Here is a 19,614-nt window from a genome sequence, read left to right as displayed (position 1 = left end):
ATGGAATGTTTAACAACTCAGAATTTAATCTTCTTCTCTATTTCCTAGCAAATGTTTCTTTTTGTCCATGGTTTATGAGCTGATTAACTCACAGCATGCCAACAGTGTTGCAAAAATATTTTTTGGGGTTTAATTTTGTTAGATTTCAATGAAAACCAGGTATAAATCTAACAGCTGATGATAGCATGAAGGAAACAAAGAAAAAACAAGGTCAGGTAGGAAGTCAATAATAAGGTGAGTTATACGTGTGCTTGTATTTACAATGGGAACATGGTCAAAATCTTCAATACATATCTATATGTGTTTCCTAAGATAATTATAGTACTAGAATGTTATGAACATACAGAAAAACAGTGGTGGTAGTAACTAAAATGTTACTGGGGCAAGAATGCTAGCAGGATAACAATCCTTGTCATAAAAGTAACAAGTGATCTTGTGTAATTTTTGTATCAGGTGGAGGATGTGTGCTGAAATAAACAAGGAATAACAAATGAGGTTACAAAAAATAAGTACAATGTTGAAGAAATGACCACCATAAGGAACAATAAGAAATATGAGCAGTGTCATTAAAAGGGGTGGTACTAACAAATTTATTACCTCAACCACAATGGATCCAATTGCCAGCCAGAAAACTGGAATAAATATGCTTAAAAATTACTGCTAACTTTGAAAATTGTGTTATGCAATATGGGAAACATCTCAGAAAACCACTTTGGGACACTTTAGTAATACACTTAAGAACAATGATACCAAAACTGGCAAATGTGAGTGAAACTACATGTCTGATGGCAAGCTTCACAAAGCACATTCACACATCTAATAAGGAGCCAGATATTAAATTCTTTCATCGTAATAAACCATTTTAGATCTCACTGCAATGATAAAGTATCACACGTAAACAATCTCAAAATATTCTGTTTCGTCTGCATTTCACGGATTAGGTGGCCTCCCATTTTCTGTTCAACATACTATCACTGTATTTAACAGAAAGTGATTCCATTGCATTACCAATAGCCGCTAACCTGAAATCATAAACTTATCCCACTACATCATTTGAGAGATAATATGTAAAAGTTGTTATACAGTATATCCAGTGGGCTTCCAATGCCGCACAGTTTAACTGATTTAAGATTTTAATACTTGGAAATTATCAAATCTCGTTCAGTGAGTAACATAAAAGTTTAAGCATGTACAAAGACAAGCATATATGAAATGAAATGTTTTCACATACAAGAATGCAGGCACACTTGTAAATTATTTGTACTCCTCATGTTATACAATATAAGCTACAGTGAAAAAGTCTATGGGCATTTCCGTTCCACCTGCCCTTTGCCACCTTCTTCATATTCCTGTGCTGACATCCACATCTGCTGGAATGTACCAATAGAAGCAAGAATTGAGCCTCCAATCCAAGCTCCAAAACGCCGTTCAGCAGTACCACTTGCTGTGATCATTTTTAGGCGCATGCTAGAAGGAATGCGAAGTGAAAGATCACGGTTCAGTCTTTCTGAGAAACCCTGTAGGATGAATTTCAGTGTCAGAATACACGAAGAACTTTTATCACACTATTTCATTTCTATGACTAGAAAATCATCATACTTCCACAAATATAATTCACACACAAGGTCCACAGGTGTGCTCACACATGCTTGCGAATGCACATCCCCACCCAGCAATCTCGAGAAAGCTTTCATGCACATTTGGCGTGGAATGATTTCAGCATTCTGATGAATTACTCACCCGTTATTTTAAGATTTATGTGACATAAGACAGTGGGAAATAAACTAACCACTCTCTGTTTTACATATAAAACATAAGAGGGCAACAGAATCTACTAATCTGAAATCTAGGAACAAGTAGCAAAAATTACATTACATGGTGTAATCAAAATTAATATAACTTATCAATAAATAAGGCACGATTTTCTTATTTAAGTAATGAAACATAGATGATAGTCGCTCAATGTTGGGTCATTATTACATCATGTGCAGTCTGACAATACTACTTGTACTGAACTTTACTAATAATCAATTCATAGCTCCATGTTTCAATAACAAAGTTGCAACATGACTGGCTACCTCCATTCAACAGTATTCTTTTTATGAAACCACTGCTTGTTCACTAACATTGCCTGCAACCTTAGCTGAAGACAAAAAGAGTGAATTGAAAGAAAGATTAACGAAACATTTTTAACATTAAATACTGTGTGTGTGTGTGTGTGTGTGTGTGTGTTTTGTCTTTAATGATACTATTGTCACTTCCCCATATCCAGCTCTATATAGCGCATAAATATGTAATAAAGGAACAACATGATCTTTACACATAAAATACTCTACCTGCAGAAGTGAATTTCCACCAGTTACAACCACGCTTCCATATAATGCAGGCCTTACATCGACATCACACATTCCCATGCTTGTCGTAACAATGTGGGCAACTCCTAACATGGTGTGGCCAACCAAGCCACCCCTAGTTTGTACCACACTTGGATCAAACAATGCTTCTGGGATGCGAAATCTTTCTCCACCAAAATCCTGAAAATGATACATGAAAGCACAGCACATTATAATCATACGGTATGTACCTATTAACTTTTTTCCTACTATGGGCTGGAAGTTTTTTTTTTATAATATTTTACTATGGTAGTTATTGAAGGCTTCACAAATTGCCCTTCTGGCAGTGAAACATGTCAATTAACATCTCCCTGTCAGTTGTTTTATACTTTTCTTTGTACTTACTTGACAACAGGATTCAAGCAGCTTCTGGATGCTGTTTGTATACTAAGGGGTTCTCTACCACCCTTGAAGTCTTCTACAGGACATATACTTTTCTAGAGCTTGATTGTCTATTTACTTGGAGAGAGTATGAAAATTTTTGACAACATACGTATTTGTATTGGAAATACAGATTACACTCTCAATTGGAACTACCGCTAGTAGCGATCACATGTGCATGAGGTGTGCTTGCTTGTGAGAATGTATGTGTATTTTCTTTGCGGAAGAAGATTGGCTGAAAGCTATAATGTGTAACAAGCCTTTTGGTTGTGCCTGTCTGCAACTCAACGGGTCATTTTTATGGTGAATAGCAATCTGTCCTTTTCCTAATATTGTTGATACATACACATTTAAAAGCAATGATGCTGTTGTGTACAGAAATGTGCAACTGCTGGATGATCATAAGAAATTACAGAAAACCTTGGCCAAAATTTCCACTTGGTGTAACGAATGGAAGCTCTCTTTAAACACAGATAAATGGAAGACAATGTTTATTACAGAGAGAAAGAACCTGATAGTGTCCAATTAACAGATTCATGGTGAACAATTTTGAGTGTATCATTTTATATACGTATTTGGTGGCAATACTAAGAAGCAATATTAAATGGCAAGAAACAATATTAAATGGCACCATCATGTAAAACCAGTATTAGTGACAGCAAATCGAAGACTCAGATACGAGAATTGCGTACAAGATACGACTGTGACCAATTGTATAGTACTGCTCCAGTGCTTGTAGCACTTGTCACATAGACAAAACAACAGATACTGAACAAATTCAGAAACACACTGCTAGGATTGTAATAGATTGGTCAGCCTACGTGAAAGTGTATGGAAATGCTTGGCAAACTTTAATGGTAATCCTTGGAAAATAAGATGACATAATTGTCACAAAATGCTGCTGGGTAAATTTAGACAGGCTGTATTGGGGGGGGGGGGGGGGAGAAAAACTGGAGAATCATTATGCTGCCTCCAATGTAGCTCTCATGTAGGGACTATGAGAATAAGATAAGAGGCACTATTATGTGTACAGACAGTAATTTACCCTTGCCCAATATACACATTGAAAAGGAAAGACAATCGCTAATATGTAAATGCATTTTACAGTAGCTCACAGAATATAAATGCAGATGAAGATACAGAACTTGTGCATATCTCTTCTACACGTTCACCATCTGAATAAAGTACTTTTAGCTCCTGTTTGAGAGATATCATTTCCTCTCTATCTGATATACAGAACATGTATACTTTTTGATTTGTTTTTGTAGCCGTTTTTACGAGGTAATCACTGTTCAAGGACTGCCTCGGGTGACTTGAGTTTCATGCCCACTGCTATGGATATGTCAAAATTCATCCAATGCAAGGAGGAAGAGAGGGAGGGAGGCAGTCAGGCAGCAAGGGGTGGGGGGGGGTGGGGGGGGGGGGAGAGGGAGGGGGGAAAGGGAGAGGGGGAGTTAGAGAGAGAGAGAGAGAGAGAGAGAGAGAGAGAGAAACACAGTAATACGGAAGCCTGCAGGGCCTGAGATCTAGTTACATATGGAGGGAGATGAGAGCAACCATGTTCCATATTGTCAATAATTACAACATGTTGTTGCTAACAATAATAAATAAAATTGTATGGCCCCTTCACAGTCTTTAGAAACACAGATATATGGCCATTAAAGCTACAGAGGTAGAAATTGATGCCGCATGTGAGATTGTTTTGGGCAAGACTCAGTATCAGGTATGGGCACAAAATGATAATTGGATCCTTCTATCACCCACCAGACTCATCTCCTTATGTAATTGAAAACTTCAGATAACTTCAGTTCACTTACACATAATTTCCCGTACTGTAATCATTGGTGGAGACTTTAATCATCCAGTGATGAATTGGCAAAATTACAGTTTTGTTAGTGGTAGGCAAAGACATGCTGCGAAACTTGACTAAATATGTTCTCTGAAAGCTACCTAGAACAGATGGTTAGGAACCTCACTCATCATGTAAGTATATTAAACCTAAGTGCAACAAATCCACCTGACCTCTCTGAGAATTTTCATATCATATCAAAACTGGTATCGTGATCATGACACTGTTGTGGCACCAATGATTATCAAAGTATGAAGGACAACTAAAACAAGCAGAAAAATATATTTTTTCTGCAAACTAGATAAAAAAATCAGTAGTGTCATATCTCAATGAGGAACTTGAAACTTTTAGCACAGGAAAGGAGCATGTGGAGGAACTCTGGCTTATGTTTAAAAGAATAGTTGATCATGCACTGGATAGAGATGTACCCAGTAGGACACTTCACAATGGGAGGGAACCTCCATGGTATACAGTCTTGGTAAAGAAACTTGTAAAGAAACCAAGATTACTGCATAATAAATGTAAAATTAAGTGTAAAGGGCTGTAGATAAAGATATGCTGAATGAAATGCATTTGTCTGTCAAGAGAGCAATGCACGATGACTTCAATGACATCACAGCAGAATATTGTCAAGTGATCTTTCACAGAACCCAAGGAAATTCTGGTCATATGTATCGGCTGTTAGTGGCACCAAAATTAGTGTCCAGATCCTAGTGAATGAGACAGGAACTGAAATTGAGAATAGCAAAGCAAAAGCTGAAATGTTTAATTTTGTTTTCAAAAGTTCCTTTACAAAGCAAAAGCCAGAAGAATTGGCCCAATTAAATCCTCGTACCACTGAAAAGATGAATGTCGTAAGTATCAGTGTCAGTGGTGTTGAGAAACAGCTGAATTCATTAAAATTGAACAAAGCTCCAGAGTCCTACGGAATCCCTGTTAGATTTTAAACTGAATTTGTGGCTTAGTTAGGCCCTCTTCTAACTACAATCTATCATAGATTCTCAAACAAAAATCTATGCCCAGTTCTCAGAAAAAGGCACAGGTCACGCCTATCTACATGAAGGGTAATAGAAGTGATCCACAAAACTACCGTTCATATCCTTGACATCGATTTGAGCTCAAACATAACAGATATCTTGAACAGAAAGGCCTCAATGCCAACAAGCATGGATTTCAAAAACATCAATCACGTGATACCCAACTCCCACTTTTCTCATGTCATAGTGAAAGCTTTGGATCACGGCAATCAGGTACGTGCTATATTTCTTGATTTCTAAAAAAACATTTGATGCAGTACCACACCTATGCTTATTGTCGAAAGTATGATCATACAGAATATCAAGTGAAATTTCTGACTGGATTGAGGACTTTCTGGTAGAGAGGAACCAGCATGTTATCTTGGCTGGAGACTCAAGACTCATCGCCAGCTGTAGAAGTAACTTCAGGTGTGTGTTGGGATCCTTACTATTCATGTTGTTTATTAATGAGTTCCAGAGAATATTAATAGTAAAATCAGGCTTTTTGCAGAGGATGCAGTTATCTATAATTAAATACATTTGGAAAGAAGCTGCACAAATATACAGTCAGATCTTGACAAGATTTCAAAGAGGTGCAGAGATTGGCAACTTGCTTTAAATGTTCACAAACGTAAAATTTGCACTTCAGAAAATGGAAAAAAAAGGGTCCTATGACTGTAATGTCGTTGAGTTACATTTGGAATTGGCCAACTCATACAAATACCTGGATGTAGCACTTTGCAGGGATATGAAATGGAATGATCACATAGGTTTAGTTGTGGGTAAAGCAGGTGGTAGACCCGGCCTCTTGGAAGAATACTGGGTACGTGCATTCAATCTACAAAGGAGATTGCTTACAAATCCGCACAAACCCTTCCTAGAATATTGCTCCCCATCCTAGAATATTGCTCAAGTGTGTGGAGCCAATATCTGACAGGGGATATTCAATATATACACAGAAGGGCAGCACAAACGGTCATAATCCATGGAAGTGTCACAGAACTGGAAGACACTTGTAGACGAGACGTAAACTATCCCGAAAAAGTCTGTTAACAAAGTTTCAAGAACCGGCTTTAAATGATTACTCTAGGAATATACTACAACTCCCTACATATCTCTCATATAGGGATTGTGAAGATAAGATTAGAATAATTACTGGATGCACAGAGGCATTCAATCATTTTTCCAGCACTCCGTAAGTTAATGGACCAATGGGATGTACCCTCTGCCATGTACCACACAGTAGTTTGCGGAGTGTAGATGTAGATCAAGTGTTCTCTCTTTTCACTAGCATCTGTCCCATCTATTATGGGGTACGCTTTTGCAGGTTTCGGCAAATTTTGTCTTGTTATTTATTTTTGTCAATGTAACCATAGGGAGGTAAGTTGTGAGTACCATTCCTTCGTCATTATCTAAACTATGTTCTGTGTGTTACTGCATTTTAATTGTTTGTCTATTGTATTCTCAGACAATAAATCTGGGAATCAGCTCAGCATTTGCCTAAATGAATACGGGAAACTGCCTAAAAACCATACTCTGACTGGGTCGTGTACTAGCCCACGGTTGTTAATCTGCCACACGGTCTGACTAGACTACCTGTCTTGCAAACAACGAAACTTCAGGGCAAGTTTATTATTGTCAAACTATTGGATGACCCCTAAGACATACAAACTGACTGAACATAATTCTAATACCCATGCCCGGACAGCATTTCCCTAAGGTAACTGGTGTGACAATACTTGCCAGTACAGTTAAGCTGCTTACAGTTCACAGAAATCTCCTGTTCTGCATTTGCCCCGAGCTGGCGTGGTGTGTTAACAGCTTTCCAATGGGAAAGTGTGTAGTAAACCAGTTTAAGATAGTGTTTCATATTTAGTGGTTAAAAGGATGATGAATAAAGTAACCCAGTTTATCTTACTTGGTGTAAGCATAGTACATGCCCTTAACAAATTATATATGCCACTTTTTAATTTTGGTGACTTGACAACATGATCTATAGAAGTGCTCCATCATTGCTACAGCACACATTTGATATTTCTTGACACATTCCACAGCCACAGATAATGCTTTATAATTCAATATGAATTTTCACCCCACAGTGGTGTGTGCACTGATTTGAAACTTTCTAGTAGATCAATACTGTGTGCCAAACTGGGACTCGAACCTGGGACCTTTACCGCTCAAGGGCAAATGCTCTACTCTGTAAGCTATGCAAGCACGGCTCATAGCTTGCTCATACAGCTTTACTTCCGCCGGTACCTCTTCTCCTATGTTCCGAACTTCCTTTCTTCCAGTATTGTTAGCTCTGAGAAGTAAGCATGAGATTGACTTTTGGATTGTAGGAGAAGAGTTACTGGCATAAGTAAAGCCGTGAGGGTGAGTTACAAATTGTGATTGGATAGCTGTCAGTAGAACAATAGCCTCTGAAAGATTAAGGTCTCAGTTTCAAGTCCCGGTTAGGCACATAGTTTTGATTTGCCAGAAAGTTGAACTATCCATCATGATGAGAGCAATGGTACAAAGTTTGTGTACTAATTAAAAAGCACCAGAGAGCACAGCAGCATTTGAAGATTATAGGAATGATATATCAAAATTAAAGTATTAATTTAAAATAAATTTAAGGTATTACCTCCAGAGAATTGGCAACACTACTAACAACTTTCAAATATTATAAATATATTTTCTTACCTGATGGTACCCATCTGGGAACTCATAGTGAACAGCCGGTATGGAAGATACAGTTTTCTCATCATATGGAGTTTCCGACACTTGCAATACACTAGCTTGAAAATCCTGGACAACTTTCTTTGTCATGTAATTATGCCATGAAGGCGTTACTTCTGGTAGGTTTCGTTTTTTTACCCAGCGTGCCTTCTCCCTTTCTTTGACAACCTCTTTGGAGCCAATCATATATGGAGGGACAATTTCTATGCCACTTTCCTGTAAGAAAATTGATAAATATAATATGTGAAATAACTCAGCTTAGAACCTTAGAAATACACATATCAATTAAAATTTACAGACTTTTTTATAGTTATAAAAGTTGAAATACTGCTGCAATAATTGCAGAAAATATGTAGCAATATATCTATGACTGCAAGTCAGATTACAAGAGAGTTACATTAAAACATTGTCCAAAATATGTAATCAGAAATGCTTTGAAGTGAAAGACACACATAGGCTATTTGAAAAAGTAACAAAACTGGAATGTCTTCATAAGATAACTTTTGTGAATGAGAAGATGGTTACCACTAGCTTCCGTGCATACTTTGCAGCAACATGTTATACAATCCATAAAGTGGATCAATAGCTCTATTATCTGCCAACCCCATTCCAGCAAAAGAGCTGTACAGAGCTCTTGGATGAGGGTTTGGCACAAGCTGGTGTGACATAACAACACCGACAAAAAAATCAATGATTACTGTGGTTTAATGGCAGTGTCTTTGGGTACTAATAAGAAGTTCTTGTATTCTGGGTTCACTTATCCCAACCACTGATACAATTTCAAACAGAAAAGAATATCTGTAGCAGATGAAGACTTCTGGTACCAGGAGTCATCCACATTATGGTAAAGGCCTTGTCAAAAGGTGGAGGAGTGAGAGGTTCAAGGAAGCTGCTTGCCTTCAGGCAGGAAACAAAAGGTGGAATAATCAGCAACGATCAATGGCATAAGCATGCAGAAGGCAATGGAAACTGATGCACTAGAATGCAATGTGTTTTGCAGAGGAAATGTGGTCAGTAATAGAAAAATAGTGATCTAATGTTGGCCTCACATAGAAAAAGAGTCCGTCCAACAACAACAACAATCTGGCAACATTCTAAAAATCAAGGTGTGGAATGTTAAAAGTCTGATGTGACAAGGGAGGTAGAAAATCTGAGAAGGGAAATACAAAGGCTGAATGGATGTATAGTATATAAAAATGATACAATGGGAGTAAGATTCATTATCAATTTGGTCTTCTGAAATTGTTTCACCACACAAGATCGTAATGCAGTCCCTGCTTTCAATCATCACAAGAATGCTGAAATGGCATATGGTGAAACATATGACCACGGAATGCAAAAGCAGGTACAGTTGCTTAGCAGTGGAATATTCTGAGCCAGATAAGATACCGGTATCTATAAGATTCTACAGAAATTATGTGAAAGAACTTGCTCCCCCTAGTTTATCATAGGGCACTGTAGCAAAAAAGAAAAGGCCGCTGGACCTGATGGGATACCAGTTCGATATTACACAGAGTACGCAAAGGAACTTGCCCCCCTTCTTGCAGTGGTGTATCGTAGGTCTCTAGAAGAGTGTAGCATTCCAAAAGATTGGAAAAGGGCACAGGTAATCCTCGTTTTCAAGAAGGGACGTCAAACAGGTGTGCAGAACTATAGATCTATATCTCTAATGTCAATCACTTGTAGAATTTTGGAACACGTATTATGTTTGAACATAATGACTTTTCTGGGGACTAGAAATCTACTCTGTAGGAATCAGCATGGATTTTGAAGAAGACGATCGTGTGGAACCCATCTCGTGCTATTCATCCACGAGACTCAGAGGGCCATAGACACAGGTTCCCAGGTAGATGCTGTGTTTCTTGACTTCTGCAAGGCGTTTGATACAGTTCCCCACAGTTGTTTAATGAACAAAGTAAGAGAATATGGACTATCACACCAAATTGTGATTGGATTGAAGAGTTCCTAGATAACAAAACGCAGCATGTCATTCTCAATGGAGAGAAGTCTTCTGAAGTAAGAGTGATTTCAGGTGTGCCGCAGTGGAGTGGCATAGGAGCGATGCTATTCACAATATATATAAATGACCTTGTGGATAACATCAGAAATTCACTGAGGCTTTTTGAGGATGATGCTGTAGTATATCGAGCGGTTGCAACAATGGAAAATTGCAGTGAAATGCAGGAGCATCTGCAACGAATTGACGCATGGTGCAGGGAATGGCAATTGAATCTCAATGTAGACAAGTGCTGTGAATACATAGAAAGAAAGATCCTTTTTCATTTAGCTACAATATAGCAGGTCAGCAACTGGAAGCACTTAATTCCAAAAATTATCTGGGAGTAGAAATTTGAAGTTATTTAAAATGGAACGACCATATAAAATTGTCAGTAAAGCAGATGCCAGACTGAGGTTCATTGGAAGAATCCTAAGGAAATGCAGTCCGAAAACAAAGGAAGTAGGTTACAGTACACTTGTTTGCCCACTGCTTGAATACTGCTCACTGGTGTGGGATCCGTACCAGATACTTGATAGAAAAGATAGAGAAGATCCAACAGAGAGCTGCACTCTTCGTTACAGGATCATTTAGTAATTGCGAAAGTGTTACAGAGATGATAGATAAACTCCAGTGGAAGACTCTGCAAGAGAGACACTCAGTAGCTCGATACGGGCTTTTGTTGAAGTTTCGAGAACATACCTTTACCAAGGAGTCAAGCAGTATATTGCTCCCTCCTACGTGTATCTCACGAAGAGACCACAAGGGTAAAATCAGAGAGATTAGAGCCCACACAGAGGCATAGCGACACTCTTTCTTTCCATGAACAATATGAGACTGGAATATAAGGGAGAACTGATAGAGGTCCTCAAGGTACCCTCCGCCACACACTGTCAGGTGGCTCGCAGAGTATGGATGTAGATGTAGAAAGGTACCCAGCAACTGGAAGTACGGCGCTGTCATTCCTGTTTTCAAGAAGGGTCTTAGGAAAGATGCAAACAATTATAAGTCTAAATCACTGATATCGATCTGTTGTAGAATTATACAGCATGTTTTATACTCATGTATTATGAGGATCAATGAATAGTGCAAGGACTGGCAGTTGGCCCTGAATAAATAAATCTATCATATTTCAAATACACAGGAGAACTCGACTACTGTATAGTTATACTATTGATGACACATTGCTGGAAATAGTAACCACCATAAAGTATCTAGTAGTAACCACCCCTATGTGACCTTGAATGGAAGGACCATGTACAGGCAATAGGAATAGCAAATGCCTGGCTGAAATTCTTAGGAAGAATCTTATGGAAATATAATTCAATGAAAGAAGTTAGACAAGTTCTTTAGTATTGCACATCAGTCTGGGACCTTTACCAAGTTGGGTTAATAGAAGAAAGATAAACAAGATCTAATGAAGAGAGGTGGATTTTGTCACGGGATCATTTAGTAGGTGTAAGAGCATTATGGAGATGTCCAAACTCCAGTGACAAACTACAAGATAGTTATTGTGCATCAAAGAAAGGTTTACTACTGAAATTTAGTGACAGTATGTTCTGGGAATAGCCAGACAAATATGTCTGATGAAATGACCACAACAAGAAAATTTGAGAAATTAGAGCTTATACAGAGGTTTACTGACAATCATAATCCTATATACCTTTTGCAAATGGAACAAGAAAGGGGGAGGGGGTGGGAAGCACACTGCCAGGTGGCCTGAGGAGTACAGATATACACATAGATGAATGGGGAAGTAGGGTAAGGAATGAATCATTGTGAACAGTTCAGTGATGGGATTATTCTCATCAGAATCAACATTAAACCTAAGTCAACAGATAAGTTCAGATATATAGGTGCTGATGTCACAAATACAAGATGAAGAGACAGAAAGTACAAGATTATTATAAGAGACTGAAGCGATTTCGTAAATTCAGTACCGCTACACTGGCTGACATACTGTCACAAAACTCAGAACTCATTTCGAAAAACTCAAAAAGTTACGTGTTGTTGCAGCCACATTTCATATTTCTGCCATGAGATCGCTGCAGTGAGCAAGTATCCAAAATGGCAACAGGCACCAAAAAAGCTGTAACAGTGTGTGGGGATAAGTGCAAGATTTGGTGTTTATTCCCCCACTAACAAACCTGCAGGAAATGCAAGCTGGGATCAATAGCGCTTCTGGGCTGACCAATAGGGACACGCTGCACTGAACCTGGGCAGAACTTGATTACTGGCATGATATCTGCAGAATCAGGAGAGGGCCGGGGTTAAGGCGACATATGGTGTGTGCAAAAGCCCTATGACAATACGCCAACCAATGTGGCTACAGTAAATCTGTGAAATAGCTTCAATCGTTTCTAATAACCTTGTATATGGGACAGTGTGTGGGGAGCTCAGTATGTCAAACCGGAAATGAAAATCTAAAAATCACAGTGACTGAAAAGGTAAGTAGAGATAGAAACATAAGATAGAGTGAAGGGAGAAAATGAACTTGGTAGTGGTGGAGTTCTGCAACAACTTTCGCCTAGTAATACCAAATATACTTTTCAATAATCATAAGAAACCAAGGTATGCTTGAAAAAGAAAAAAAAAAAAAAAAATGTAGAATCTGATTATAGTTCAGAGAAGCTGATGGTGGAGGGATGGTTACGGATGGCCTGGGCTGTGAAGTGGCCACTGAAACTGAGTATGTTATGCTCAGCTGCATGATGTGGCACCAGGTGGTCAACTTTGTTCTTGGAAACAGTTTGGGGTTGGCCATTCATCATGGTGGACAGCTGATTGGTATTCAAACTGGCATGAAAAGCTGTGGTGTGTTTGCAGCTGATCTGGTATATGACAGAGCTGATTGCACAGGTGGCCCAGCATCTGATGCAATAGGAAAAGCCCGTGACAGGACTTGAGTAGGAAGTGCTGGATGGATGGATTGGGCAGATCTTGCACCCGGGTCTTCCACAGGGATATGACCTTACAGCAGTGCATTGGGAGTCACATGTGGTTGGACTTGGATAAGGTGTAGATTGGGTGGGCAATGTAACACTACTTTAGGAAGGGTAGGATGGATCTTTGGTAGGATGTCCCTCATTTCAGGGTATGATAACAGATGATCAAAGCCCTGACGAAGGAAATGGTTCAGTCGTTCCAGTCCAAGGTGATATTGTGTGACCAGGAGGGAGATTATTTGTATCTAACTCTAGTGGATGGTGGGAGGATTGAAAGTGTATGAGGATATGGCAGGGGAAATCTGACTGCAGACTAGGCATCTGGGGTAGTGCCCACCTGTGAAGGCCTTCATGAGAGCTTCAGCATACTGGGAAAGGGTGTTCTTGTCACTGCAGATATGTCATTTACAGGTGACCATGCTGCATGTGAGGGATTTCTTTTATGTTGAAGGGACAGCAGCTGTCAAAAGGCAAGTACTGTTGGTGGTTATTGGGTTTAATGTGGACAGAGGTGTGGATGGAGCAGTCAGAGAAGTGGAAGTCAGTATCCAGGAATGTGGAACTTTGGGTTGAGATGACCAGGTGAAGCAGATGGGAGAGAAGGGGTTGAGGTTGTGAAGATGGTCCATTAACAGGTTGGCATAGGAGGGTGCCATGTGGGTACCCATGGCTGGGCCATGGATTTGTTTGTATACACCCCTTCAAGGAAAAGTAAATGCGCGTCAGGATGTAGCTGATAATGTGTATAAGAAATGAGATAGTGTGTTTAGAGGCTGAAGAACATTGGGAGTAAAAGTTTTCGGTAGTGGCAAGGCCATGTGCATGAAGATGCTGGTGTACATGGAGATGGCACCCAGAAAGTAAAGGATGGAGAGTCAGTGAATGAAGTACTTAGTATCTTTGATGTTGGGAGATAGGTTTCAAGTAGTTGGCGAGAAATGTTGGTCAGTAAGACCAGAAATTCTTTCAGTGGTAGCAAAACAACCAGCCTGGATTTTCAGTGTGTATTTGTACTCTAAATTGTGACGGCATTACTCTGAAAGCTATCAAGTTTTCTTTCTTTTTTGTGTGTGCCTGTCAATGAGCCAATGCTTCTGCTTTTTGCGGGTAGTCTGCTTTACTCCTGAAGTATTTACATTTCACCAGGCCTTTCCTACAGAAGTATGTATGGCATGTGTTTTTATATGCATAACTGAATGCTTCTTGTACATAAAAATTAGCATTGCATCTTTTAAATGAATTTTTGGGTTATGTTGTTAGTAATTATGCTCTATTATGATTGTTAAGTAGCATGGAGTTTGTTCTACCTACACTGGTGAGAAAATATTTTTCTTGTTATTTGTGTCTGTTTGTGTGTGTAACGAGTGATATCAATATCACCAAACGGTTTAATTGGGATAGTGGCAACCAAATGATTACTGAAATTACTGTGTGGAAGCTATGAGACTGGAGATGTGATTTTGGATCTTTAGAAGAATATCATCCACATAAATCTGAAGATAGTAATGATAGATAAATGTAAGAATGATTGCCCAGTCATCCTGAAAATTCTACCATCCACGCTGCTAGCCAGAATTATATACAGAAAATGGAAAAGAAACATGTGGATATGTTAGCTAATAACTAGTTTAGTTTTGTTACAGAGAAAAGAACCAGAGAGTGATTTCTGACTTTGCACTTGACAATAGGGGCCAGAAAAATCAACAATCCTTAATCAGGTTTGTCAATCTGGAAAACATGTCAACAATTTAAATTAGTGCACAAGATTTGAAAATATGACAAAAAAGGGATAAACTATAGAGAAAGACATGTAATACTGAATATATACAACAACAAATTGAGAGGGTTTGTTGTCCTACAAAAGGCATTTGATAATAGACAGTGCTCAAATTAAAGAGAGTGTAACACACGGATACAGCCTTTCTCCTTTGCTTTTAAACCTGTATATTCTAGAAGCAATGAAGGAAATAAAAAGGTGCATGAGTGAAATTAAAATTAAAGGCAAAAGGATATCAATTACACAATTTACTGATTGCAAATGTATTCTCTATGGAGGTAAAACTACTGGACTTGTTGAATGGGATTATCAGTCCACTGAGCACAGAGTTTGGATTATGAGTAAACTGAAGAATGACAAAAGTAAAGGAGAATATTCGTTGAATGGGATTAACAGTCCATTGGACAGAAAATGTATATTGTGAGTAAACCAAAGAATAACAAAATTAATGGAGAGTTGCAGAAATGAGATAGCTACAAGCATAGCATCAGTATGAGGACCACTTAGAAGACAAGGTAAAGTAATTCTGCAACAATGCATGCAAAATAAGGCACAATGGATGAAGCAAACAGGTCACAAGACATATACTAGGACAAGCAAAGAGAGCACCTCTTGTCAAAGAAGTCTGTTTGTATCAAACATAAGCCTCAATTTGGGGAATACATTTCAGAGAATAAACATTTGGAGCACAGCATTTTATGGAAGTGAATCACGGACTATGGGAAAATAAGAAAAGAAGGGAATCAAGGCATATGAGATGTGCTTTTACAGAACGATGCTGAGATGTAAGTGAATTGATAGGCTAAGAAGTAAAGAGATTCTCTGCAGAATGGGTGTAAACAAGAATATGTGGAAAATACTAACTAGAATACATAATGGGATGACAGGAAATAACTACCGTGGCACCAGAGGGGGCTATAGAGGGCAGCCATTACAGAGGGGAACTGAGATTGGTACATACACAACAAAAAATTCAGTATGCTGAATGCGGAGTGCTATTCTGAGATGAAGAATTGGCCCAGGAGAGTACACAATGCCAAATCAAAATCACACTGATCCTATTTATAGGGTTCATATCCACAGGTCTTGCTGGTAAGTACCTATGTGCAGCGAATGCTTTCTACATCTACATCAATTCTCCAAACCACTGTGACGTACACGTCAGAGCGTACTTTCAATTGTAACAACTATTATGGTTTCTAACCATTCCATTTGCTTATGAAGAAGCTCCATTAATGCCTCTGTGCATGTCATAATTAGTCTGATCTTGACTTTGCAGTCCATATGTGAGTGAAACATAAAGGAATGTAGTACCTTCCTAGATTAACCACCTACTACTGGTGTTGAAGTGTAGGCCCTGTGTAGGCTTTTGTGGCCAATTGATGTCTGTATTAAGTATCTACCAAGTCAGAATTTGCAGCATGTTCATTATGCTCTTGTGTGAGTCAAGCAAACTTGTGACGATTCATGCTGCTCTTCTTTGCACAATGTGAATCAGAAATCCACCAACAAAATTTCAGAACTTGTTCATGGAATGTTTTCTTACGAAGAACCCATGATCTTTAGTGGCTCACAGTGGAGTAATTGAATTTAGCTTGATTTATTACCTCCATTTTGCTTTTTATCTTTATGCGCTGAAAATACTGCACAACAGTGAAAATGTCAATAGAATGTGTTGGTATCTTGTTTGGAAACAAAATTGTTCCCTTCACCCACAGTACTTGCTGTTGACAACTGTGAGGCTTCATTCTTCTCCTTCAAGTTTGCTTTCAGTATTGGTCGGTTCTGTCTCTGGTTACTTTCTGCAGCAGTGTTAGTTGTACATTAACAGTGGTAGAGTTAATGATGAACAGTTCGCCATACACAACTTGCGTGCAGGTTCACTGAATGCTGAGCTGTTCTTGAGGCAATGGCAACCACTCTAAAGTATTTTTGCACCTGAGGGTTGTTACATTACTCTTTGTCATATGTTACACAATTTTGTGACATTGTTACAGTAAAGATTGCTTCACTGTTATGAAGGAGTTTTCACATTAAGTTACAAAAGGTACTTTTGGTGACTAACCTAATAAATCATAATTACATTATTACTCTGCAATGTGTCACCAGAGATGTCCCATATATCAAAACTCGGAAAATATGCCAAGCAATCTCTAAAATTCCGTTGGTGGAGTTCACGTTTCCCAGTACAGTATATGTTCAATGTACCATTATACTTGGGTCAAAATAACAGTGATCGATGGATACACACGAGAGGGGTCAATGTTGTCAGTTCATATTTGTATGTAAGATGGGGATATGAAGATAGGCAACACTGTTGCTACTATCTGAAAGGAGCAGTCTCTTCTCTCTTGCAATGACATTTAACATAGAATTAAAATGTTACACAGTGTCAAAAGTCCCCATAACTAAACAAGAAAATTGTCAACACAATTTTTATGAAGCAAACGTAATGACTGAAAAAAATATCAGAATCAAATATTAAGTGTAACACAAAGCAGTTGCATGAAATGTTATCTGAACAAAAAAATTCTTTAACAAACGACACTTCTGATGATCTTAATTTCAGCAAATAGTCAAGAAAGTGGAAACGTTTACATACTACAGTCCATAAAGTAAGACACTGATTGCTTCAGTGTATAATGTTGACCAAAATTGGAGACACTGCTATAAGATACCTAATTTAAATAGTAATATCCATCTTATTATACATCCTGAACAATACGACATAAATGGCTCTCTAATAAAGTACTTTTAAGGGTGCAATGCCTTGCCCAAAAGATTCCTAGTCTTAGTCCTATTTTTTAAAAAAATCTCAGAGGAATTTGCTGGAAACAATGAAACATACAAAGTAAAATGGCTCCAGCTTAGAATACATAAGTTGATAAATAATAGTAATAAACAATAGCAACACTGTGTATTACTCAGAAGCTATAAATAGGCAAAACAGTGCAAAAAGACAAAAACAGCAACAGTACAATTCTCCAACAAAGCAGGCAGCACCATCAATACTACCTAATAATGTGCTACAAAATGGCAACAAACATCTGCAAAGCACTACGGTACGAAGCCTCAAGTCTTAATACAACCAAGATTATTGAAAGGGGAGGGGGGCATGGCCCAGCATTACACACTAGCCAGATCAACAGAGGAACATGGTGCATACTCAATAAAGAGAAGGATGAAAATGAAATGTGAATCTGACACAACTGAGGGTACAAATTATTGACCTTTTTAGTTTACTCATTAATACAAATCCTCTAGGTTTTTACTGCCTCTTATTACTAGCCACAGTGTTTAAAAGTGGAAATTTCTCAACATAAGGAGAGCTGCATCAAACCAGTTTCTGGACTGAATACCACAACAACAACACATGCAAAAATGTGGTAGAAACAAGTATATAAACACAACACAGAAAGTACCACTAGCGTTACACTTCTGTCTAACAACATTGTCTTACAGTTAGCAATGAAACCCAAAATATGAAAGATTATACCTGCAAAAAATTTTTACACTGCATACTAATATAATCTCCACCCAGAGGAGATTTTACAATGGCTTGAGTCAAGACAAAACCATCTTGCACTGGTACAGCAGAGGTGTGCGTTGCTCCACTGTCTATGACAATGCCCGTCGCTCTCCCATTGGCAAATGCGGCTAGCACTGCATTTTTCACCAGAAAAAATGCAGGCACGTTATACTTCTCAAACATTAATTCTGTCAGTCTTTCACGTTTTGCTCGCACGTTCCATGGTGCCTCTGACATTAATACTGGATGATATTCAGACTCGGACTGTATGCATTTTGCGTACGTATAATCCAGAACTTGCTCGAATAAATCCCAGTCATCGATCATACAATCTTTCATGTAAGTAGCAACTTCCATTCCGGGCCGAACAACATGTAAGTAGTTCGTATCGATGTAATATTTGTTTGATGAAGTTATGTTTTGGGGATCGACTTTCTTGTCTTCTGTTTCCATCGATTCTGTATTAACTGATGCTGTTTGATTCCCATCTTTCACTATACCGACAGCGGCTGGAATCTCGGCTTTCGGTGTATCTTCTTGTGCGTACCCAACACGGAGAGAATAATGGCCAATATCAAAGACCAATGCTCCTATTTCATCGCCCCCATATAACATTCCTGAACTCATGGCGACAGTTGGAATATAAACTGGGAATCGGAGAAGTTTCTCTTGGCGCGCTTTGCAGAATGAGTATCGTAATTCTGTGAATAAACCTCCGTAAGATTCGATTTTCGCGTCTTAGAAGTTAGTTGTGTAGTACACAATGCAACATCATATTGACAACACTTATTCACATTTCAAGAACTCACTTCCAATAACGCACTACACTTCACACCTTCAGTTTACTAATAGATAGGTTAACACAAACATCGGGGAGAGCTAAACATCGTGCCTCGCAATACACAAATCAAAGCCGTTACGCAGACACTTCAGTCCACGCACGCCCGCCTCTAATATCACATTCTATTTCCCGATGAAGAGATGTTGTTTCGTGATCGACCCAT

The 19,614-nt window shown here is 38.6% G+C and overlaps 1 protein-coding gene across 1 annotated transcript; it reads right to left on the bottom strand.

The window, feature by feature from the left end:
- Nucleotides 1-1,119: 1,119 nt before the first annotated feature.
- LOC124590681 (actin-like protein 6B) lies at nucleotides 1,120-19,604 on the bottom strand. Its single transcript, XM_047131668.1, has 4 exons — nucleotides 18,578-19,604; nucleotides 8,328-8,579; nucleotides 2,337-2,534; nucleotides 1,120-1,517 (listed from the first exon to the last, which is right to left on the bottom strand). The coding sequence occupies exons 1-4, from the start codon at nucleotides 19,235-19,237 to the stop codon at nucleotides 1,302-1,304; spliced, it is 1,326 nt and encodes a 441-aa protein (XP_046987624.1). The 5' UTR covers nucleotides 19,238-19,604; the 3' UTR covers nucleotides 1,120-1,301.
- Nucleotides 19,605-19,614: the final 10 nt, after the last annotated feature.

The sequence above is a fragment of the Schistocerca americana genome, chromosome 2 (assembly GCF_021461395.2).
Source record: "Schistocerca americana isolate TAMUIC-IGC-003095 chromosome 2, iqSchAmer2.1, whole genome shotgun sequence".
NCBI classification, from domain to species: domain Eukaryota; kingdom Metazoa; phylum Arthropoda; class Insecta; order Orthoptera; family Acrididae; genus Schistocerca; species Schistocerca americana.
The sequence above is the reverse complement of the archived record's forward strand: the minus strand, read 5'-3'. Positions and strand labels throughout refer to the sequence as shown.